The sequence below is a fragment of the Phragmites australis genome, chromosome 2 (assembly GCF_958298935.1).
Source record: "Phragmites australis chromosome 2, lpPhrAust1.1, whole genome shotgun sequence".
Taxonomy (NCBI): Eukaryota; Viridiplantae; Streptophyta; class Magnoliopsida; order Poales; family Poaceae; genus Phragmites; species Phragmites australis.
The window spans coordinates 24,012,795-24,036,720 of record NC_084922.1 but is presented as its reverse complement, the minus strand read 5'-3'; the positions used below and the strand labels follow the sequence as shown (position 1 = coordinate 24,036,720).

Below are 23,926 nucleotides of genomic sequence, written 5' to 3'. Positions count from 1 at the left end.
AAGTATAGTCCAGAGACTCCGGTCACACGGAGTATCCGGGTCAACCCGGAGACTTCGGGTTAAAACATTAAACCCATCATGAGACCCCGCTCGGAGCTCTACCCGGAGACTCTGGTCTACTGTCAGATTTCGGAGTATCTGATCCAACCCAGAGACTCTGGGTTCAGATAAAAACAATACTTTCTAGTGTCCACAGATTATTTTGTCTCTCAATTTTTGGTTCTAGAAGGACACTTGAGCACTGAGACACCATCAAAACTATCAATACGTGTCCCTCTTGATAGAACAGTATTTCTAAACTCAAATTCAAAAATAAAGCGAATTAAAATCAATTGAGTGACTACATGCCGCTTCTCTTTTCTTTTGAGGGATATCATCGTCGTTTAACTTCTCCATCGGAACTAAAACCTATTCATGACCTCAATAAACATGTTAGTCCCTTAATCGTTTGTCATCAATTAGCCAAAACCCACATAAGGGGCCTAGATGCATTTTCAATCCCCCCTTTTTGGTAATTGATGACAACATGATTAAAGCTTACAAAAGATAATTGAATTAAAGATTTTTGAATTCTAAGATATATGGTGAGATCCCCCTAAATGTGTGCATTGATTGAAATTTGAATTTGAGATCAAATGCACATATTTAATAGAAATTTTGCGAGAGCTCCCGTGGGGTGCAACAAGGGTGAGTGAACATGATAAACGAAATGCATATGATATGGTATATCACATAACAAAAGAAAGAGAAAAACAAACATTACATCAATTATCACATCACATAGCAATGATCTCGACTTAAGTCCTTACAAATTAAAAGTATAATATCAAGCACACCACACATAGTCATCACAGATTATTACAGTAGGCTTACATGTCCTACGGAAGCGATAAAGATTTGAATACATAAAAGAGAGGACACAGTGCCTAGAACTTGGAGACTACGGGTCAACCCGGATACTCCGAGTTGGAGCAGAACAGAATAGCAGAACATATTAGGCACTCTCTCCCCCTTTGGCATCAAGCACCAAAAAGGAAAGAGAAGCAAAGATGAAGAACTACTCACTGCCTGCCTCAAAGTCCTCGACATCATCATCATCGTCTTTGTTGCCATCATCATCATCATCAACTCCCCCTATGTCCTCCTCCTCGGTCTCCTCATCATTAACCTCTTGAGCATGTAAAGTCTCGGTAGCAGCTTGAACCTCGTCATACCAAGCCCATGGATTGTCAAAGGTCTTGGGCTTGCTAATATCTTCCTCGGAGACAAGTGGAAAGCAAGGGGGTTGAATCCCCAAATGAGCATGAATGGATTTTTGTCTCTCCTCTATATTTTGCAACCTCACATTAGACTTGTCTTTGTGTTCCTGGATCTTCGTGGCATTATGAGTGCAAACTCTGTATATAGTCTTGAGAGCATTCTTGATAAAAGAAGGAGAGCCACATGAGGAAGATCGACACTTCGAAGCCGCCCTTTGTGCACTTAGAGCCTCGGGTGGAGGTGTAGAGGATTTTGTGCTCACCAACCTCATCTTATAGGGTTCATGCTTTATTTCTTTGAAAAAGGTCGTCTTGGTGACCTTCTCAAGCATATATATGATGTACGGTGCATAAGCACAATTTTCGGTAGGAGAGTGTGATGCGGTATGAAACTCTTCCCATATAAAATCCACCACACTAAAAGGAGCGGCCTCATTAGACATCCTAGCGAGAAGGTTTCGTGATATACCTTGTACTGTTGTGGGGTCTCCACTTTTTGGAGCCAATGTGAGACAGAACAAGGAGTTGACATATTTGTAAAAATACCTCATGCTCGTAACCGTGCCATGGGTCATCTTTCCATGATCCTCATACATAAAGTCCATGTCTTCGGCGGAGAGTTGGTTCTCATTATGAATCTTCATCTTTTGTGTATCCTAGACATCAAATCCAAATACATGAGCAAAAGCCCAATATGTAATCTTGTATTGCTCTCCCTCGATCATCCAGAACATGGTTTGATTGTCCTCATGGTCATACCGAAGTGTTGCATAAAATTGAGCGATCACCTCCTCACTCCAATCACATTTCAAATCTATGAGGTCTTTGATCATTTTCTCCTCACAAGCTGCAATAACTTCATTGAAAATTGGATCATTCTTCTTTTACATGTAATCCCAATCAATCCATTGCATTGGGGTTATCGGCTTCTTCTTGGTGAGGATCACAGTTTCATAAAAGTCCGCTTGGAAATCACTCCAAAAGCGATGATCAGCCACATTTTTCACATATTCAAACAAATTCTCATATCTCTCCATTTTCACTTTGCTTGCCTTTTTCATGTAATTCACAATTTGTTTGCGCATATCCATTGTCGTATATATCCTGAGAGGCTTGTGAAGCTTCAAAGGACCCAACATGGGACTTTCCTCTTTCTCAATCTCTTCTTGCCATTGAGTACTAGAATCGGAGGCCACAACTTTTCCTTTGCCTCTCCTGTTGTTCCCCTTCCTCTTCCTCATTGAGGTGCTAAAGCACCACCACGAGGTACATTGGCGGTTTGGACCGCCTCATTAATCCGAATACCACCAGCTTGGGTTTCCTTCACCTTCCTAACAACCTTGCAAACTCGCTCTTGTCTACCACCACTGCCACTTTTGTTACCACTACCACTTCCGCTGCCACTGCCACCTCCGCTGCCACTGCCACCCCCAATCAGCTAGTTGCAAAGAGGCATCATCTTGAGCTTGCGGAACAAGATTTTGCTTCAACCTCCTTTTATAGGCGAGACATTTTTCCCCCTCATGAACCATCTGATTACCCTAAGATAGATATGGATGACATACATGATATAGGAGAAAGATTGCAAAAGAATTGGAGTGGAGGAACAAAAGATGATTGGGCAGACACTGGACAGCCTGGAGTATTCAGGCCAACCTGGATACTCCGGGTAGCTTGACTCCAAAACAAAGACTAGGGTTTGGATGATTTATCCAATACATTGCAAAACCCTTGGAGTATGTGGTTCTAGGATGGATAAGGAACATTTCTACCAAAGAAATTTGACTCTAGATTAAGACATTGAGAGATCAGGTTAAACGTTCTTGAGGAGTACCTTTAGGTCACACGATGCACTGAGAGTTGATCCAGAGGGAGGGCCGGAGAATCTGACCTAGAGTTGAAGGTGATTTGATGATGAACTCGCAAATTTCACGGTGGAGTCTTGAAATCGCCGGAGGGGGCTTCTCCATGGTGAGATGGTGAAAGAGGAGTTGTAAAAGATGAAGTGAATGGGTAACTTCTCAAGGTTGATGAAAAAGTCTGGATGACCCGGAGTATCCAGGTGAACCCGGAGACTCTGGGTTGGAAATTAATTCCAAATCGAGAAGCTCTCCCGGAGGGGAACCCATACCCTCCGAGTTGAGTGACAGTATCCAAAGACTTCGGGTGAACCCAGACACTATGGGTACTGTCAACCCGACAGAACAGAGAAGGTCCTGAAGACCTCCTGAATCCGGATACTCCGTGTTCTGGAGATGACTGAACTTGAATTTGAGATGAGATTCGGCACGGATCTTTTGGAGAGTGGATAGTTAGACATATAAGATATTTTTGCTATTTGTGATAAGCTAATAAACAACAACACATAACTATGATCACAAGTAGAAAATTATGATAAAAATATCAAAGAACCAAATATTTTTGAAAATAGCACATAAATGACATTTTTGCAAACTTCTAGCTACCAAAGCTATAAAGCTAAAACAATCAATTGTGTGCAAAATATCAAGCCACGTTGCGAGAGTTTAGGATATTTAGCTCACTTCTCAACTCGCAAAACCTTTGCTCATCTAGTAGCTTGGTGAGGATATCGGCTAGTTGTTTTTTGGTTCTCACATGACAAATACCAATATCCCCTTTGGTTGAATGATCTCTCAAGAAATGATATCGTATGTCTATATGTTTGATTCTTGAGTATTGCACGGAATTGTTAGATATTTTGATGGTACTCTCATTGTCACACAAAAGTGAGACTTTGGTCATATTATAGCCATAATCTCTCAAGGTTTGTCTCATCTAAAGAAGTTGAGCACAACAAGCGCCAGCGGCACCATACTCGGCTTCAGCGGTGAATAGGGCTACATAATTTTGTTTCTTTGATGACTAAGACGCCAAGAACCTACCCAAGAATTGGCAAGTCCTAGATATGCTCTTCCTATCCACTTTGTAACCGGTATAATTGGAATCCGAATAGCCGATGAGTTCAAAGGATGAAACTTTAGGATACCATAAGACAAGGTAAGGAGTATGAACCAAATATCTAAGAATTCTCTTAACGGCCACTAAATGGAACTTTTTTAGAGCGGCTTGAAATCTTGCACACATGTACACACTAAGCATAATATTGGGCCTAGATACACAAAGGTAAAGCAAATATCCTATCATGGAGTGATATACCTTTTGATCCACATCCTTCCCATCTTTGTTGAGATCGAGATATCTATTGGCTTGCATGGGAGTTTTGATAAGCTTCGCATTCTCCATGTCAAACTTCTTGAGCATATCTTTGATGTACTTGGTTTGATATATGAATGTCCCTTCCTTGAGTTGTTTGATTTGAAATCCTAGAAAAAACTTCAATTCTCCCATCATTGACATTTCAAATCTCTTGGTCATGATCCTACTAAACTCTTCACAAAATATTTTGTTAGTAGAATCAAATATAATATCATTGATATACATTTGGCAAACAAATAAATCATTATCAACATTTTTAGTGGAAAGAGTAGAATCGGCTTTGCCTATTTCAAAACCTTTCTTGATAAGAAAATCCCTAAGGCATTCATACCATGCTCTAGGTGCTTGCTTAAGCCCATAGAGCGTCTTATAGAGTTTATACATATAATGAGGATACTTAGGACCTTCAAATCCGAGTTGTTGCTCTACATAAACCAATTCAGAGATTCCTCCATTAAGAAAAGCGCTCTTCACATCCATTTGATATAGCTTGAAATTATGGTGAGTAGCATAGACAAGTAATATTCGAATAGACTCAAGCCTAGCTACGGGAGCATAGGTCTCACTAAAATCCAAACCTTCGATTTGTGTGAAGCCTTAAACAACCAACCTTACCTTATTCCTTGTCACGATCTCGTCATCTTGCTTGTTGCGAAAGACCCATTTGGTGCTAATCACATTTTGATTGGGTATTCCACCAATGATCATACTTCATTTCTCTTGAAGTTATTGAGCTCTTTTTGTATGGTCATCACCCAATCTGGATCTCCAAGTTCATTATCTACCTTCAAAGGTTCCAAAGAGGAGATAAAAGAGTAATATTCACAAAAATTTGTAATTCTAGAACGAGTGGTTACTCTCTTTTGTATATCACTAAGTATGTTGTCGATATGGTGATCTCTTTGGATACTTTGATGAACTCTTGGGTGTGGCACTTGGGATTGGAGTTGAATGTCTTCCACTTCATTATCATCAAGGAATTTGGTGAAGTCATCATGAGCTTGATCTTGATCTTGATCTTGACTTTGGTCTTGATCTTGAGTTAATGTAGATGGCTCCACTTGGATTGATGAAGATGGATGAACTTGATCATTATTAGCCATTTGTAGTTCTTGGGGTTCTTGAGGCTTAATTTCACCTATTGGCATCTTCTTTATCGTCTCACTTAGAATTTTTTTTATTTCCTAAAATATTAGGATCAACTTGCTCCACTTGAAAGACGCTAGATTCATCAAATATCACGTACTCACGTCACACGCAATTTCAACACAACTGGTGGTTTTGTTGAAAATACGGTAGGCGTAGGCATTTGATTCATAACCAAGCAAGAAACCTTCATCTACTTTAGGATCAAATTTAGAACTTCTTAATTTCTTATTTAGAATGAAGCATTTACTACCAAAAACTCTAAAGTATGAAATATTAGGCTTATTACCAGTTAAAAGCTCATAAACAGTCATCTTCAAGATCTTGTGGAGATACAACCAGTTGATGGCATGGCATGCGGTGTTGACGGCTTTCGCCCAAAATTGATCCGAAATCTTGTATTCATCAAGCATTGTCTTTGCCGACTCTATGAGAGTCGTATTTTTTCTCTCAACAACCCCATTTTGTTGAGGAGAGTAGTGTGCCAAAAACTCATGCTTGGTCCCTTCTTCATCAAAGAATTCTTCAACTTGCTTATTCTTGAATTTGCTTTTATTGTCGCTTCTCACCCTTTTGATCTTCACATCAAATTCGTTTTGAGCTCTTCTCATGAATTTCTTAAATATGGCTTGTATTTCACTTTTGTCGTGCAAAAAGAATACCCAAGTGAAACGAGAATAGTCATCAATAATAACTAAATCATATTTGTTACCACTAATACTTATGTAGGCTATTGGTCTGAATAAATTCATGTAAAGGAGTTCCAATGGCCTTGTGGTTGTCATCACATTCTTGGTGGGGTGAGGAGCTCCAATTTTCTTTCTCGCTTGACATGCACTACAAATTCTATCTTTCTCAAAATAAACATTTGTTAGTCCAAGAATGTGCTCCCCTTTAGAAGTTTAGACAAATTTCTCATACCAACATGGGCTAGTCAACGGTGTCATAACCAACCCATGCTAGACTTAGAAATCAAGCAAGTCTTGGGCCTCACTTCATCTGTTGAAAAATCAATAAGATAAAGTTTACCCTTCAACCAACCGATGAAAGCTATTGATGCGTCTTCCCTTCTAGAGACAGTCAGACACTCATTAGTAAAAAGACAATTGTAGCCTATCTCACAAAGTTGTAATACGGATAACAAGTTATAACTAAGAGATTTAACTAACAAGATATTTAAGATAGAATGATAATTGGAAATAGCAATTTTATCTAAGCTAATTACCTCTCCTTTCCCATCATCACCAAAAACAATATTTTCATGGGATCATTCATTTTCTTCAAATGATGAGAACATTTCCTTCTCTCCGATCATATGATTTGTGCATCCACTATCTAGCATTCAACTTGATCCACCAGAGAAGTATGCCTACAAAACAATTTTAAACCTTTGTTTTAGGTATCTAAATTTGTTTGTGTCCTTCCATGTTAGTCATAAGCACTGTTAGTACCTATACATTCCTTTTCACAACTCTATCTTTTGTGCGGGTAACAACATATAGAGTAACCACTTTACCACGGTGGTTCCTCTTAAGCACATAAGATGCATAAAATGTGAATTGAGGTGCATGGCATTTGGGTTGTTTGGCTTGTGTGGTGAGACCATTTTGCTTGCCTCTATTGATGAACTTTAGGAACTCCTTGTCATTGATCACCGCACACTCACTTAGCTTGCTTGTATGCATATCAAATCTAAGTCCTCTCTTTTGCCTATTGTTCTTGGCCTCAATGGTCTTGTATAGTGTATCTTTGGATTTGTATGTCTTGATGCACCCATACTTAACCAAGCCGTTTAGTCTCTCATTTTCTTTTTGCAATGCTTTCAAAGATTGAACATTAGTAGCACAAGCATTTATATCAATATTGTAACAATTAGAGTAACCATTACTAGTGGAAGCATTAGAGAGTAAGGTTGCATCATTAGAGGTGAGAGTGCTATTCTTAAGAGCATCAAATTGCACTTCAAGAGTTTTATGAGATTCATCCAAACATTTGAAATTCTCTTGAAGTGTAACATTCCTACTCTCAAGACTAGCAACGGATTCATTGGCCAAGCTTAGTTTCTTGGTCATCTCCTTAACCTTCTCCCTCTCTTTACAAAGAGCTCTGCGAGTTCAAGGTTTCTCTACTTTTCAAGGATGAGCAAGTCCTCTTGCTTCTCAAGGATTTCCTCTTGACTCTATTATTTCCATTAGTTCTTTTATTTTAGATATGTCATTTTTACTAAGACCTTTAAGCATGCTTTCACAACTATAATCACTATCTAGGAGCTTAAGTTGCGATTTTAGCTTGCGCCCTTTTGCCATGAGACACTTGAGAGTGTCGTCGTCGTCGCTCATGTCACAAAAAAGTGACTTTGTTGATGTAGAAGAGTGAATGGCGATGGTGACGACTCCTTCATCATCAGAGTCAGAGTTGGAGTCCCACTCATCGTCGATGTGAGCTTGACCCGAGTATTTTTTCTCGTGGGTCTTGTACTTGTTCTTTTTAAAAATCTTGTTCTTCTTCTCATTTTTGTCCTTGCTCTTCTTCTTGTTCGGACAATCGACGATGAAATGGCCAACTTCACCACACTCATAGCAAGCTCTCTTGGATGTTCTTCTCTTGGGCATATATCTCCTGTACTTGCTATAGCCACCCTTCTTCATGAATTTCTTGAATTTTTTTACAAAGAAGATTATTTCTTCATCATCCGAGCTCTCATCTTCACTCAAGCTTGATTCTTCAATTTTCTTGCTCTTCCTTGCATTGAATGCTACTTCTTTGTTCTTGGAAGTGGAGCTTTGCTTGACAAGATTTTTGACTTCATTTGCTTCCTCCTCCAGGAGCTCATGAGCAAGGATTCTTCCGAGCACATCGCTTGGTGTGAGCCTCTTATAATCTCTTCTTTCTCGGATAAGAGTCACCATGGTGAGGTTTCTTGGTGCAAAAGCTCTTAGCGATCTTCTCACCACTTTGTGATCATCTAGTTCTTCACTTCTAAGCCTTCTAATTTTGTTCACCAACACCATCATGAGATCATACATTGCTTGAGGGGTTTCATCATTATCTATCACAAATCTTCCCAATTTGCCCTCAAGCAACTCTATCTTGGACTCTCTCATGCTTGTGGTGCCTTCATGTGTGACTTGAAGTCTGTCCCATATTGTTTTGGCCTCCTCAAGCCCATCCACCTTATTGAACTCCTCGGGACTTAAAGCACCAAGCAATACACTTGCGGTTTGTGCATTGTGGTGGATGTTTTGCTCTTGTTCGGGAGTGAACTCTTTATCTTCATTCGGCAAATCACAACATGTGCAAACAATCTTCGAAATACTTGGATGAAGAGAGATTAAATGCAATTTCATTTTATGTCTCCAAGCGGCATAATGTGTACCATCAAAATATGATGCACTCCCGGATGGCACAGATATAAAAAAATTAGATGTATTTAATTTGTCATAATTGAACTCAATTGCTACTCCCTTCTCTTTACCGTGGCCCGATGTTGAAATTTCATCCTTCGGACTCTTTGGGCTCTTTTCCTAGGATGCCGATATCTCCCAATCCTCTAAGCGGTAAAGCATTGAAGGAGGTTAGGCTATGATATCAATTGAAAGTACTTGATGTCGCATAGAGGAGGGGATAGGCAATATCTGAAATTTAAAACTTCGCAGCAGATTACAACGTCTCTCAATTTTTGGTTCTAGAAGGATACTTGAGCACTGAGATACCAAAACTATCAATACGTGTTTCTCTTGATAGAACATCATTCCTAAACTTAAATTCGAAAATAAAGCAAATTAACACCTATTGAATGACTACATGCCGTTTCTCTTTTCTTTTGAGACATGTCATCATCGTTTAACTTCTCAATTGAAACTAAAATCTGTTCATAACCTCAATAAACACGTTAGCCCTTTAATCATTTGTTATCAATTAGCCAAAATCCACGTAAAGTACCTAAAGACATTTTTAAGATCGATCGATGGAGTCGGTGTCGAGAGGATAGAGTGGGTGAATCTTGACGATTGGCTTCCAATCCAATGACTGATTTTGAGGTAACAAAAACAATCAATAGATAGGTAGCTAGTTCCAAGACTAAAAACTGCTATGTATACGCACAATGAGTCGTTGAGCAGCACATTTTTTTATGCCTGAACCACCTCACGTTGGACTAGCCAATTAGATAACAACCCTGCTGCATTGTCTTAGATCTCTCCTCCTTTTAATAAATATATTTTACATTTCGAATGCAAGTTTGAAAGATTGCCTCTGCAGAAAAGAGCAGTAGATCCAAAGCCGATACTCTCCTCTTCATCTTCCTCTTTTCCCTCCTCTTTTTCTCTCTTATTCTTCCCTTTTCTTGTCATCTTTTTCTATTCTTCTTCCTCTTCTATACTAATAATTTAGAGGGGTTTGGTAGGGAGGCTCTCAAGTGTTTCAAGGGATAGGGAAAAATAGCTCTTCAAGCTCCTAGTCAAACTTAAAAGAATGGGGGCCAAGCACTCCGGTTTACGCATATGATCATCTTTTTTTTTCGTTCTATCTACCTGATTTGGGTTCTTTCCCCTTGATGGCGCCATACTATCATGGCATCACGGTCACCTCTACTTTGTAATCCCCACACTGCTACTAGTGAAGCAAGCTTCGGTATAGCATCAATCAAACTGCAGGGAGAGAACGAGCTAGTAGCTGTGGTTGGGAGTAATGGTGCTCGCTCCACCCACTTGGGTTTGATTCTTGGGATTAATCTGTGTGTCTCACCAGATATTTACTCCCCAATAAATAATTTTCAGGATGTAATTCAATTTCTGCATGTTTGCAAAGAAACTTATGTGCTCTAACCTAGGCTTTTACGTGTTAGCCATTGTATTTTTTTTCAAACACGCAAAAGCTTTGCACGTCAAAATTTAGAGAAGATGTACAAAGATGTAGAAGGTATTGTTACAAGTACCGCTCATGCCCACAGGTGCGTGAAGTGGCATGAGGGAAGGATGCATTCCAAGTTTCTTTCGGTAGCTATTACAGAAAATTATGAGTATATTTGGTTTGTGCCCCCATCAGCTCTATCAAATTTTGGTCATGACAAAAAGAAGGTATGGCTAAAATTTTGGTAACTAGTGGTGTTTGGATGTAATCATGTCAATGCTGCCAAAAGTTCCTCAATTGTTCTAGGCCTCACATGCCAATAATATTTTTAGTGTATAAATATATTCAATGGATTTTGATTTGGAGGTTTAATTAAAAAATACAATGCATCAAACAGATAGTAAATCTGATACACGGTTTAGGAGAAAAGAAATCATTTGAAACACATATAACCAATATGCTCAAGGGTTAATGCAGCCAATCATGTGCTACAGCCTCACCTAAGATCCTCCTGTTAGCAGTCAATTTTTTGGTAGGCGTCCCCCACTTCGCCCTTGTTTTGGCGTTTGGATGTAATCATGTCAATGCTGCCAAAAGTTCCTCAATTGTTCTAGGCCTCACATGCCAATAACATTTTTAGTGTATAAATATATTCAATGGATTTTGATTTGAAGGTTTAATTAAAAAAATACAATGCATCAAACAGATAGTAAATCTAATACACGGTTTAGGAGAAAATAAATCATTTGAAACACATATAACCAATATGCTCAAGAGTTAATGCAGCCAATCACGTGCTACAGCATCACCTAGGATCCTCCTGTTACAGTCAATTTTTTGGTAGGCGTCCCCCACTTCGCCCTTGTTTTGGCGCAAAGACAATAGGATGTTGACAACATCCGTTAGGCTAGCCAATTTGTGGTGTCTAACCAAACAACAACCAAATGCATTAGCATTACCAATTTTTTTGATAGGGCTCAAAACCAAACATGCCCTGTACAACCACGATCGTAACACGACTGCAGCTATATATGTCCATAGTGCAGCCAACCGCATGGCGCCAGCTTCAATACATTGTACACCTTCAGTATGTTCAATATAATACGCAAAGCTTCTTATTGACATAAAATATTTCAATGCATGTTCAATATATATAATGGTACAGATAGCATGGCCGAGTTCCACGTAGAGACCGGCACTGAAGGCCCAACCAAAATGATGGCATCAGGCGAACGTGTTGGCGACGTCTGCGAGGTGCCCCGCGAGCTCGGCCGGTGCGGAGAACATGGCCATATGGTCGGCGTCGGCGATCTCCCTCACCTCCGCCACTGCACAGCTGGCGACCATCTGCCGCTGGTAGGGCTCGACCATGGCCTGGTCCTGCTTGCAGACCACGTACACCTTGCACACCGCGCCGTACCGGGCCTCGCTGAACGGCGGCTGGCTCTGCAGGTCGGCGACGTAGTAGGAGCTCGTCCGGGCCAGGCTCTGCGACAGCGTGTAGTCCTCCGGTGGGCTCAGCTGGTAGAGCTTCTGCCGCAGGAATTCGGGCCCGAGGAACACCAAGGGGGGAACGTGCTCTGCGTCCGTCACGCTGTCCATCCAGTCCAACAGCGGAAGCTTCCACAAAGACGGCAACAGGGAGAACAGCAAATAAGGATCATGTCAGCCGCTGATCTGCTATCTTCAGCTAGCTCGATAATCAACATGTAGTCTAGAACCGATGTACCTGTTCGATGACGTGTGAGCGCAGGTTGATGCAGTCCGGCATGAACGCGGTGACGAAGACCGCGGCCGCGACCTTCTCCGGGAACACCTCCGCGGCAAGCGCGATGCTCATGCCGCCGAAGCTGTGGCCGACCAGAACCGCCCTCTCCCCCACCGGGAGCGCGCGGAGCAGGTCGAGCAGCGGGCGCGTGTAGTCCTCGAAGGTGGGCGCGTCGTGAAGGGAGCGCGCGTCGGCGCCCGAGGCCGCGAGATCCGGCGCGTCCACGCGGTGGCCCGCGGTGCGGAGCAGCGTGGCGACCCGGTACCAGCACCACCCACCGTGGCCCGTGCCGTGCACCAAGATGATGCGCCTCGCCCCCTCGGCCGCCGCAGCCACCGCCGGCGCAGACATGGTGCTCGCCGTCGTCGTTCGCTTGCCGTTCCTGGCCGTCACGTCGTCGTGTGCGCTCACTGCCTCACAGAGACTCTGATGAGTTAGTATATGTACGGCGCGGCGCGGCGCTTTCACGGGTCCGAGCGTCACGGCTGATGCGAGGCGGCTAACCGAGGGCACCGTTACGGATCGGATAGGATCGAGCTATTAGATCTTTTAACCTCCGTACCCAAAAAACTATTTTTAATCCGTACCGAAAAAAACTATTTTTAATTAAATGAACAACATAAGATATTATGACCGATGGGCCAAATTATTTAATTCATGCCTTTCTCTAGGAACTCCAGCAACTAAAATAAAGTAGCTTATCAAATCAAATATGTCCACCCAAACAAATAAGATTTAAACATTATATTTGATATATTTATGTAAGGAATAATTTCATCCATACTACCATCTTAGATGTTCTTTTCATTTATACTACCACCTTGTATCATTGATATGTAGACCCATTGTATAGATGAAAAGTACATCTAAATTGATGGAATGGATACAAATTCCCATATATGTAAATTGTCGCATTAGGTTCCAGAAATTGTTGCATCGGGATTTTAGGAATGCGACATGGTTTGATAAAATTATCGTGTTGGATCTTGCAAATTGTTTCACTAGGTATTAGATTAAATGGATGCTAAGGCCCAAAAAGATATAGTTGGAAGACTCGAAGAGAGAGAAAATTGGCAGCATGAAAACGCATATATGAAACGAAATAAAAAAGAGGAGCAGAAAACGCATACGAAATGGGCTGCGCACCTTCAAGTGGACGGCACGAAGCACAGAACACCGACCAAATGGCTGGCAGGGTGCCAAGTGGGCTTGTAGCACGTCTACACTCCCAAGGTACATACCCTATGGCCCATTCCGTGGTGCAAGGTCTCCAGCCCGAGAGATGACAGGCAAGTTTTGCATATTCCGGATTATCAGATGATCCAAAACTCAAAAAATAAATTAAAGATTTACTTTCATCTAAGTAAGTTAAGAAAAAAAGTAAACTAAATTAGTTGTTGCATGCAGTTGTACACGGGTCCTACTAACCCGTGCGTACGTATAGCACTGCAGTTCTTTTATATGTCTATCCGATCTGGATATGCTGTTCTCTGTCTATCTAATTTGCATAACATGTTGTTCACCCCTTGTGACACCACCGCATCACGGCTTCTCTCTACGCCCACTACTAACCAACGCTGAGCCAAAAATATGCTATGCCTCAGCTGGGCGCTTGTATTGGGTCGGGCCTTCTACCTATTTGCACCTGACTGCCCTGTAGTCCAGGAGCTGCTCTTGACTTAAAACAGGGGAGCTCCCACACCAAGATTATAAATACACCCCTGCATTTCCTATTAACCCCACTCATAGATACAACCCATGTTTTCATCTAAAAACTTATTGCAACAAGAGCAACCAATAGTAATACAAGCACAAATGACACTTTTCATATGCATTTTGCGCAACGATGAATACATCATCCTCTTTCGGTTTTTGCCTCTCCTGTTTGATCAATCTCTGCACGCTACCACCGGACAGCATGTCGTAGTTTCAGACTCGGACACTGCTTTGCTGTCTCGCACGATCGGGCAGAACCCTTAACCTGCAGATTCACAGTCATCAGATAACATTACAGAGTTGGACGCCTGAATGCAAGTTGTTACAAATCAAAAGCGAATAGAGAACAAAAAGGAGCTTTTTGTTCTCTTTTGAGCCTAAATGTATGGGCACGTTTAACGAAGGCAACAACCAAAGTCGCTGACTGAAAAATAATGCAACTTGTACCATAGACAAGTCTTTATGTTCTGGAAGGTCGTATAATTTGCTACCACTTAAAGTAAGTTGCACTTGCACGACATTGACTCGTCGCGTAAAGCATATTAAGACCGTAAGCATACTTAATCTACGAACCCGGCACATTAATTAGCATATATACTCATCAAACACAGCAGCTGTTGCAAGATGCAGAGATAAGACAGCAACTTTTTTCATATCACCTGCCATCTGTTGGTCAGACTTGAAAGAGACCTGCCATTTTAATCTATAGACCAAGATAAGATTCCTGCTGTTCAAGACCAGCGAGTACTTAAAACGCTGTGTGTCATAGCTGTGTTAGCTGATAGACTAGTCATTGGATTAACTAAAACAAGACTGTCCAAGCCCATCAGCTATGACGCACAGTGTTTTACTTGCTGGTTTTGAACAGCAGGAATCTTATCTGTCAACTTGTTTAGATTATTCCGCTAAATGAAACCTTGTTTTCATTATTGTACTACGGTATAATAAATAGATAGCAGAAGAGGGATTTTCTCCGGTGCTTAATCTAGCTCAAACTCCTGTAAATCCTATTGCCGGCAGTGTTCAACGTCTGGCACATCCCCAGAGCAGATTGTTTCTGAATGTTTACAGATCAAAAGAAAAGCAAAAATGAAAAAGAGAAGTTATTTCAGAACTTAAATAATTGGGGACATTTAACCCAGGAAACAATGCTATTTGCGTCGTAAAGAAGTTTCCTGCTCTAATAGGACAAATAAATTGAGACACATTGAAGTATGCTGCATGTGATTGGTGCATCTCGCGAGGCATATACATATTAGTACCGCCAAAGAATATATTAGGACCTAGGTGAGGCGTACTTAATCTATGAATACGACACATTAGCTGGCAATAAAAAACACCAGTGGTTTCAAGATCATGACAAAGTTATAGCAAAAGGGATTCAGAGATACATAAGGATCCAGTTATTATGGTAGGATGATTAGTTTCTATCTTATCTCTAGGGTTGTTTGATGTTCAAACTATATGACTTTATATATTCAGTCCTCGAAGCTTAATTCAACACATCGATCACATTAACTAATCCTCGTACTCTTTTATGGTATCATGAGTTTAGGTTCTAATCCTAGGCCACAAACCCTAGCCACCGCTAGCTTCCGCACCGCACACCCCCAGGAGATCGATCTCCATGATCTCCGTCGGGGGTAGCGTCGTCCGTACCTAGGTTTCGTATCACCGATCATGTTGATTGACCGACCTATGGAGTCTTTTTCCGATCTATTGATCGGATTTTTCTCTCTCATAGATCATTGATCAGCGTTTCTTTTTGGTTTTTCCGACCCAAGATCGTTTTGTGTCGCCCGCCGCACGTCGTCCTCGTGCCTCTACTAAAATTGGCATCGACTCCACTGATACTGTTCATGGATGCTACAGTACCATAGTCGATACAGTGTCGTCAAAATGTTCATAGCTACTACAGTGTCGTGAAACTGTTCCCGCCGAGACGCCTCCGCCACGATAGCCTCACACGCCCTCGGTCTGATCAGCTGACGGCACACGGTTCCTCCCGGCCGATCGAGCGTGGCTCCCATCCTCCACGAGTACACGTGTCTCCACCCGAGTATCGGGGCTACTGCTGCGTCCCCTTCAGGTCGCGATGCTGCCACCCGTGTTCCGTGTCTCCACAGCGACGCCACACCCTTCCAGGTGTGGTCCAACTGACCGAAGGCTCTCACTATCACCCTACATCGCCGTCCCTGCATGCCACGACATGCCGACTGACCGACACCGCCTCCCTCAGCGCGTCATCGCTTCAGTCGTCGACGCACTTGGTCTTCGTCACATTGTTCGAAGTCCATGCCGGCTTCTTCGAGCATTGCCGCCACCCTATCTCGGACACTGGCGTCGCCGCTTCAGGCCGCTGGTTCCGCCTTCCTCTACCATCTTTGTCCAGCACAACCTCATCTGTAACGTCATAGTCTCCTCCTCGACCTCTTCATCTACTCCGGCAACTGCGGGATGCATCGCACCTTTTCCTCCTTGCCGCTCTGCGCACCGCAACCATTGAGGCCTTCTCTGCTGGTCCCTCAGACACTAGCGCATGGTTGGACTCCCTTCCTTCACGCGCATGGTACTGGCAACACTGGTGCTTGCCTTCATCCCTGACGTGTTCCCGAGCTTGGCAAATCCAGTGCACGCCTCGTCCTCGACGGCGTTGACTTTGGCATTGAACTCTTCTCAACGATCGCCTCGTCCGCTCACCGTCTTCTTCCCTGGCGCCTCCTTACGCCGTGGCTTCAAGAGTGGCTCCCTCGACCACCGCAACCCCGACTACGGCTATATCAACCACGACTATCTCACACAGGGCATCCTCAACCACGGCTACTCTTCTCGCTCTCGGCTACCTCGACATCAGCACAAAAGGCTACCATCTGCATGAGCAACTCGTCCTAGTCCAACATCTGCATCGCGTTGTTTCGACTGCGGGGATGTCATTCGTCTTCCTCTCCAACCTCATTGTCTGCAATGCTCCCGCTACGAATGCGAGGGGATATTGGAGTATATGGTATAGAATATACAATGATCCGGGTTTTATGATAGGATATGATTAGTTTTCATCTTATCTCTAAGGTTACTTGATATCCAAATTATATGTACTCTATATATTCGGCCTTTGAGGCTCAATACAATACATCGACCATATTAACCAATCCTCGTACTCTTTGAGACATGAACTCATCTATTTTCGTATCATCTGCCTCCTATTGGTCAAACCAAACGCCTGTCCCTTTAAACTATAAGCTAGTCGATGGATTAATTAACTAAAACAAGATAGTGCAGGCTCACCTGTTATGCTACTTGTGCGTTCCAAGTACTGGTTGGTCCAGCCAGCTTGGCACCGTTGTTGTTTGCATGACCTATCATGAAAAAGACAGATGAAAACTGACACATGGAAAATCAGAACAACCGGAGATTGACTGCAATTATTCGTTGTTCCTTCAAAACAAATGAACATACTTGAAGGCTGCCTCGTAACGAAAAAGCATGCGCCAATGACAATGTAGCACAGTAGGAGAATGATTCCCTTCAGATAATGTGATGTTCCATCCTGAAAAACTCACTAAATTAGATATATTTTTTGCCCGCATAGGGTGAACGCAATAAGATAAAGGTTCAACAATTACTAATGAGCTTCCGTCTTATTCATAATCCAGTTTGAACTTTGTATGTTCAATGATGGGAAACGAGAGTGTACCTGAAGGGTGAAGGCTGTCACTATTACTGCAACGAACAGAGAGACGGTCTCTAGCAGCTTGAAGTCAAGATCCATTTCGATCCCCGCAATCCAGGCTACAATGACACTCAGTGGCACCTGTCACATTTGGGACATAATGATACAACTATTCCATCATGATGTACTTATTTAAGCGAATAAAATCAGGACGGGAGATTTGTATGTGTCACTTGCAATACCCACCACAAACATGGAGATCTGGGTTGCCGACCCCAAAGCTACTCCGAGGGTGATGTCCTGTATCAAGAGCGAATTAAAACTCTGAATTGGGCTAATTTCATGGGTCAGTGCATGGACACGTCAGAAACCACACAAGAGGAATTCAGGAATATGGGTATGTGTTGCATGTGTAGTGTACCAGCTTGTTCTTGAGAGCAAAAATGATGGCCCCGGCGTGCTCTGCCGCGTTCCCGACGATCGGGAGAAGGATGATGCTGATGAAGCTCACTGATAGGCCCCAGGATTGCGAGGTAGGCTGGCGATGCATGTGTGATGATTGATGTAACTCATGTTAGTGTCTATCTAATTAAGAATACTGAAGGAGACCACATAACCCAAATGAATGATATGAATACCTCGATTGTGCCGACGACATACTCGGACAGAATGGCGATCAGAACGGTCATGAACGCCAGCCAGAAAAGCCCGCTGGCGAGCCCGAGAACCGGTTCTTCCTCAGCCTCGCCGTCACCCTCGGCCTAAATATATGACCAGTTGAATTGGATCAGAAACATACTTTGATCAACCAATGCCAACTTGGCCACTTACGACTATTCTAGACTAGCAACTCTTGCTTGTTTACGAAGTAGCACACACAGATATGCAATTAGCGTACGTACTTACCTCCTGTGGGTCGAAGAGCTGGCTGTGCGTCTTGAGCTGGAAGAAGAGGTAGGCGACGTAGGCGAGCAGCATGACGATGCTGCATGCGCGGGAGAGCTCCAGCCCCGTGGTGGCCGCGGCGACGGCGTGCTCGCCCGCGCCCACGGCGTAGCGCAGCATGAGCGGCAGCGACTGGCACAGCACGCCCAGGATGAGGAGCCCCGTACTCACGTCCGATTGTTTCTGCGTGCAGAAAGAAATGTGGTTGGCATAATTGATCCTCCTAGGCCCTACAGCTCTGACCGATCGAGCAAGCGAATTTACGCATGATGGCGCGCGCTTATACGTACCCTGTCGTATGGCTGGTCGGCGCGGAGGTTGACGATGCCGCCGCAGAAGAGGGAGGTTCCTAGCACGAGCAGCAGATTGGAGAGAACGGAGCCGAGGAGGGAGCACTTGACCACCTCGATCTTCCCCTGCATGAGCGCGAACAGCGCGATGATGAGCTCCGTCGCGTTGCCGCACGTCGCGTTCAGGAGCCCGCCCACTGCAGTGCCATGCAAAGACGCAAATTACTGATCGTCATCTCTTGAGGTTCATCAATTGCTAAGTGGTAACTTAGAGTCTTAGATTCATTTGCAAGGTCAAGCTAGTGTAGCTTTGAAGTCAACAGAAACCGTTGACTAGAGAGAGGTACGTAGTACAGTGTGGGGCACTCGTGACTTACCAGTGGGACCGGTGTACAGTGCAATTTGCCTGAAAAAATTACAGCAAAACAGAGGTCTTTAGCAAGAAAGCTGCTGCATAAATAAAAAAAATTAAACAGGAATAAAACAGAAAAAGGTTATGCCTTAGAGCAACAAGCAAACAACTTACTCGGTGAGGAAGCTGACTCGCTCTGCGAGAGGAATGAGGCCGAGTAGACTCAGCGCGAACACCCACACCTGCAAAGTTCAAATTCCAGCTCAAATTTCAGCCAAGTTTAAGACCTACATGGAGTAGGTACATTTCTTGAACTAAAATAACAACTTTTTTTTACTATATATGGGGTGGCCAAATACATCACCTATACTAGTGAAATCCTCGGTGTATATAGTACTATCTTTATTTTTATTTTTATTTACTTGTCATCAGTTTTTTATTCTATAAAAATTTTACTAATACTTAAATACATACAATACTAATTAAATATATTTCACGATAAATCTAATGATATAAAAGTTTTAGATATATATAAACTTTTTAAAGAAAAAACATAAGGTTAAATTTATTACAGGAAGAAAATAGTGATAAGTAAATAAAAACAGAGATATTATAGGTCTAATGTAAGAGCAGCAGGTCAGTAGGTCCCTATTTTAATAGGATGATCTGATGTGGATCACCAAAACCGACTAGTCGTACACAGTCAAACCTACTAAGAGTGGAAAGTCAACACCAAGAACCCGGCCCCCAAAACCAGCAGACTGCAAGAGCCAAATCCAGGTCTCGTGGCCACCCGTTCGCGGCCTCTTGTCGTACGCGTACCCTCTCCCGTCCCCACTCCGCGCGGCAATGGTTCCCAGTACTTTACTGTAACCACTTTACATTTTGTGACACTGGTAAAAAGAAAAGGGAGAAGAATTCACATGGTTATCGGCCAGGCTTCTTTTACCGGTATATTTATTAACCGAAGATCATCGATAAACATAATTTATTAAATATAAGAGATAAAATTCAAATTAAATTTTAAAACAATATTGGTTATACCAGTTGGATATTTTTTCCAGTAATCAGTGGTTGGTACGGTTTTCCTCGATTTGGTTATTGGTGGATCGCTAAACTATCGGGTATTTACATAGTTTTATATGCGACTAAATAGTTTAAGTATAAAAATCATCTTATGTAAATATTCAAGACTATTTGGAGTATCTAGTAGTACTTGTGGTATGGTAAAAAAAAGGAGTAAATGAGGAGGAGGGAGTCCAATATCAGACTTGACTAAAAAACAAAAACATGGTGTGATCGAGCAGTTCCCCATGTGCTCGCTCGCTCAATAACTGAAGCTACAAGACCGGTCACCAGTGCACGGTAAGACCGAAGAGGGACGTGCAGCGCCAGTCATCGCCGGAGGTCAAATCAAACAACAGACGAACAGAATGTCGTCAAGCTCCCATACCCCGTGCCGTTGTTGGTTTCGCACCCATCGGATCTCTCTCGATACGCATGGAAACGGATCGGATACGCATGGAATCGAATTTGGATAGTACAGTTTACCACATTTTAATCCGAATACGAATACGGATCCGGATATCTTCGAATACGAATACGAATCGGATAGTTCGAATACGAATCCGCATTCGGATATCTACTCGATCTTCGAAATTTAGATGGAAATTTAAATTTTTGAAAAAATTTGACTGAAATTTGATAAAATTTGAATGAAATTTGTTCTACTTTGATTGGGCCGGAATTTTACAAATTTTGTTCAAAATTCATGTTGGAAATTTAAATTTTTGATCAAATTTAACTGAAATTTGATGAAATTTGATTGAAATTGTTCCAATTTGATTGGGTTGGAATTTCGTTCATATCTGAAATTTCTAAAACTTTAGCAAAATTTGGTTCCCTGGTTGGCGGATACGGATACGAATCGGATATATCTCGAATTCGGATATCCATATTTGAATCCGAATCTCGAAAACGAATTCGGATATATCCATTTTAGTATCCATTTCAGAAACGAATACGGATACGGATATCCATATTCGCATTTTAACGGATACGGAATCGGATAATTCGGATTTTCTGCCATCCATTTCCACCCCTATCTCTCGATCACCAACATATATGGCGCAACATGGCGTGGCAGATCTTATCGAACAGAGAGTGACAGATCCATCGGTTCACAATCACACCACACCAGTGGAACCACAAATCCTAATCTAATCAATGGGTCAAGCTGATAACAGACCGTGAGCACGCGATCAGGTACCTGTCCGAAGTGCGCGCACTGGGCGGCGATGGCGAGCGGCACGGCGGGGAAGAGGACGGCAAGCTTGGTGCCCAGGAAGACCTCCTGCAGGTTGGCCAGCACCGGCCGGAGCGGCGCGAACGGCACCTTGCGTAGCAGCGACGCGTCCGACTTCTTCCGCAGCGACGAGGAGGACATGCTGTGCGCCGTCCGCGCGTGCGCCGAGTGCCCGTGCGCGCCGTGCCGCGCCGCATGCAGGCCCCCGCCGGCATCCGCCGGGTGCTGCGGTTTCCTGCCGGGCTCCACCACCACCACCGTTGCCTCCATGCCACGAGGAGACCCGATCAGTAGCAAGCACCCGGCGCAGCCAGGAGAGGTAGATAGCTACCGCGCGCCGCCGCCGATGTACGAGATGGGTAGAGCGAGGCTGAGCAGCAGACCGGATGGATATATATGGGGGTAGAGAGAGACGAGTAGAAGCCGGCAATTATGATCATCCCTGCATGATTTGTGAATCATTGATGGATCAATGCCAAGCACCACAAGATCGAGATTAATGTCTGTTGGGCCGCAGATCGGTTTGAGTTTATCCGATTCGTATTAAAAACAGGCTTAACTTGACATGCGTGCCAAGAACAGGTACGATATGTGTTCCATCTAATTTGGTAACACACGTGGATTTAGCCAGAGATAAAACGGCGAGATTAAGGAGGGGTACCTTGACGAAGCGAGATTAAGGAGGGATTAACCGAAACGGCGACATGCGTTTGCTAGCGGGAATGAATGATATAGATGTGCCCGCATTCATGATTCCCGATGTGGACATGGGAGCCCACGAAGCTTCGCGGAAGCTTCGCCCCGCTGACACCCCGCTGCCAGCTGTGCAACGCCACGTCACGCTTGCGGCCTAGCTGTGCAACACCACGTAACGGCGGCCCTGTCCGGTTGCGCCGCGGCTGTTCCGGCCCGATCTCGATGCATCCGTGCTGCCCGGCTTCACGGCGTTGTGGACTGGCCAGGCCAGCGGCGGCTGCCATGGCGGGGCGTGGTCTGAATCTTTTCGGCGATCCGGCCGGATGTACGCCGTACGGGCAGTACGACGAGCTATCCGGAAGCGGCGTGGAGCATTGCCGTACATAGGACGGAGTATGCAAGATAGGGACGTGTATGACATCGGCCAACTTTTGGTGGGTGAAACGCGGAGTGGCCGCGGATATGAGCAAGCGACACCAATCATTGCTAGCTGTGTCAAAACTTATGCGGCAAAGATGTTTGGTTCGTGCCAAATATAGGGGTGTCAATGGAGAATTTCCTGTCGGGAAATAGTTCTCTATCTTCGTTCTTGAATGAAAGAAAATTTCCTATCTCCGTTCCTGCACCCACTCGCAGTGAATATTTTCTCCTCATCCTTATTCCCGCTACAGTTTTCATGTAGCAGCAGACCATGCTCTAGGCCGCCACTGGTTTTATCCTGATTTATGGATTTCGGCAGACTTCAGGTTTGTTCCTCTTCCCGGCCCCCGTGTTGGGCCGCACCATCAGTCTCAGCCTGCTTCCACTCCCGCATGGGCCTCGCGCTAAAACCAACTGCTCGGTCGCCAGCCAAACGCCCACCAGACCACCCACCCTACTGTGCTCCCGTGCCTAGGCCGGTAGCCTCGACTGCAGTTGGGTTGCGACCCTGCTAGGAAACGGGGATGAGGGATGGGAACCGTCCCCATTCCCATACCCGACGGGAGGAACTTTTTCTCCATTAAACTCCTCGTGGAGAGAAAATTAGTCCCATCTCTATCCTCTAATAAGAGAATTTCCTGTCGAGAAACGGGGATCGAGATCCCATTGACAACCCTAGGCAAATATGCTTTCTGTGACCAAGACAAAAGCATTGCCCACTTATTTTTTAGTTGTGCACTAGCTAAATACGTGTGGAACATGGTTGGTCTGCAAGCTATCAGTTGACCATACTTTCTTTGGATTAAACATTTCTCGCCACATGGGGAGGATTCATATGGTTGGTCTGGCAGCTATCAGTGGGCCATTTGGCAGTTAAGAAATACAGTACGTTTTGAGGAAAAAAATTGTCCAATCTCCTGCTGAGATCATTTGCTACGGAGTATATGCTTGTTATTTCTTAAAATACTTGGTAGCTTGGTCTTAAAAAAGGCGCTAAACAACAGGCGCCAAAAGATGGTGCAGAAATCCTGCAGCGGATAGCTCTACAACTACACCCCAGCCAAGATCATTACCGTACAAAAGGTCCGGGACTTTTTTTTTACTGTCAGTTTAAAAATAATCATCAGTAATAAAATATTAATATAGTTTTTTTTATAAAAAATCGATAGCAGTACCTCATTCGGTAAAAACTAACAGTGATAATAAAATGTAGTGTATCTTTAAAAATTCATAATTTTTTCATATGGGTCGGATGAAGACAATCTTTCTAT

The 23,926-nt window shown here is 43.4% G+C and overlaps 2 protein-coding genes across 3 annotated transcripts; both read right to left on the bottom strand.

The window, feature by feature from the left end:
• Positions 1-11,583: 11,583 nt before the first annotated feature.
• LOC133904023 (salicylic acid-binding protein 2-like) lies at positions 11,584-13,055 on the bottom strand. Its single transcript, XM_062345512.1, has 2 exons — positions 12,223-13,055; positions 11,584-12,113 (listed from the first exon to the last, which is right to left on the bottom strand). The coding sequence occupies exons 1-2, from the start codon at positions 12,610-12,612 to the stop codon at positions 11,718-11,720; spliced, it is 786 nt and encodes a 261-aa protein (XP_062201496.1). The 5' UTR covers positions 12,613-13,055; the 3' UTR covers positions 11,584-11,717.
• A 913-nt stretch (positions 13,056-13,968) lies between these two features.
• On the bottom strand, positions 13,969-22,350 carry LOC133904007 (vacuolar cation/proton exchanger 1a-like). 2 transcript variants are annotated; one of them, XM_062345503.1, is made up of 13 exons: positions 22,201-22,350; positions 21,504-21,981; positions 19,409-19,476; positions 19,260-19,288; positions 18,883-19,079; positions 18,554-18,775; positions 18,286-18,408; positions 18,069-18,185; positions 17,894-17,947; positions 17,672-17,788; positions 17,434-17,524; positions 17,263-17,333; positions 13,969-14,242 (listed from the first exon to the last, which is right to left on the bottom strand). In XM_062345503.1, exons 2-12 carry the CDS (start codon positions 21,807-21,809, stop codon positions 17,266-17,268), a joined length of 1,392 nt encoding a protein of 463 aa, XP_062201487.1. In that variant the 5' UTR covers positions 21,810-21,981; positions 22,201-22,350; the 3' UTR covers positions 13,969-14,242; positions 17,263-17,265. The 2 variants fall into 2 exon arrangements, with proteins under 2 accessions (XP_062201487.1, XP_062201482.1); XM_062345498.1 differs by lacking the exon at positions 22,201-22,350 and having other exon boundaries at positions 21,504-22,187.
• Between the last annotated feature and the right edge of the window lie 1,576 nt (positions 22,351-23,926).

Coding starts and splice junctions, on each gene's coding strand:
- LOC133904023 (XM_062345512.1), bottom strand. CDS start 12,612: ATGTCTGCGCCGGCGGTGGCTGCGGCGGCCGAGGGGGCGAGGCGCATC. Junction 12,114..12,222: donor GCTCACACGTCATCGAACAG/GTACATCGGTTC, acceptor TCTTTGTGGAAG/CTTCCGCTGTTGGACTGGAT.
- LOC133904007 (XM_062345503.1), bottom strand. CDS start 21,809: ATGGAGGCAACGGTGGTGGTGGTGGAGCCCGGCAGGAAACCGCAGCAC. Junction 19,477..21,503: donor AGTGCGCGCACTTCGGACAG/GTACCTGATCGC, acceptor TGAACTTTGCAG/GTGTGGGTGTTCGCGCTGAG. Junction 18,186..18,285: donor ATGTCGTCGGCACAATCGAG/GTATTCATATCA, acceptor ATGCATCGCCAG/CCTACCTCGCAATCCTGGGG.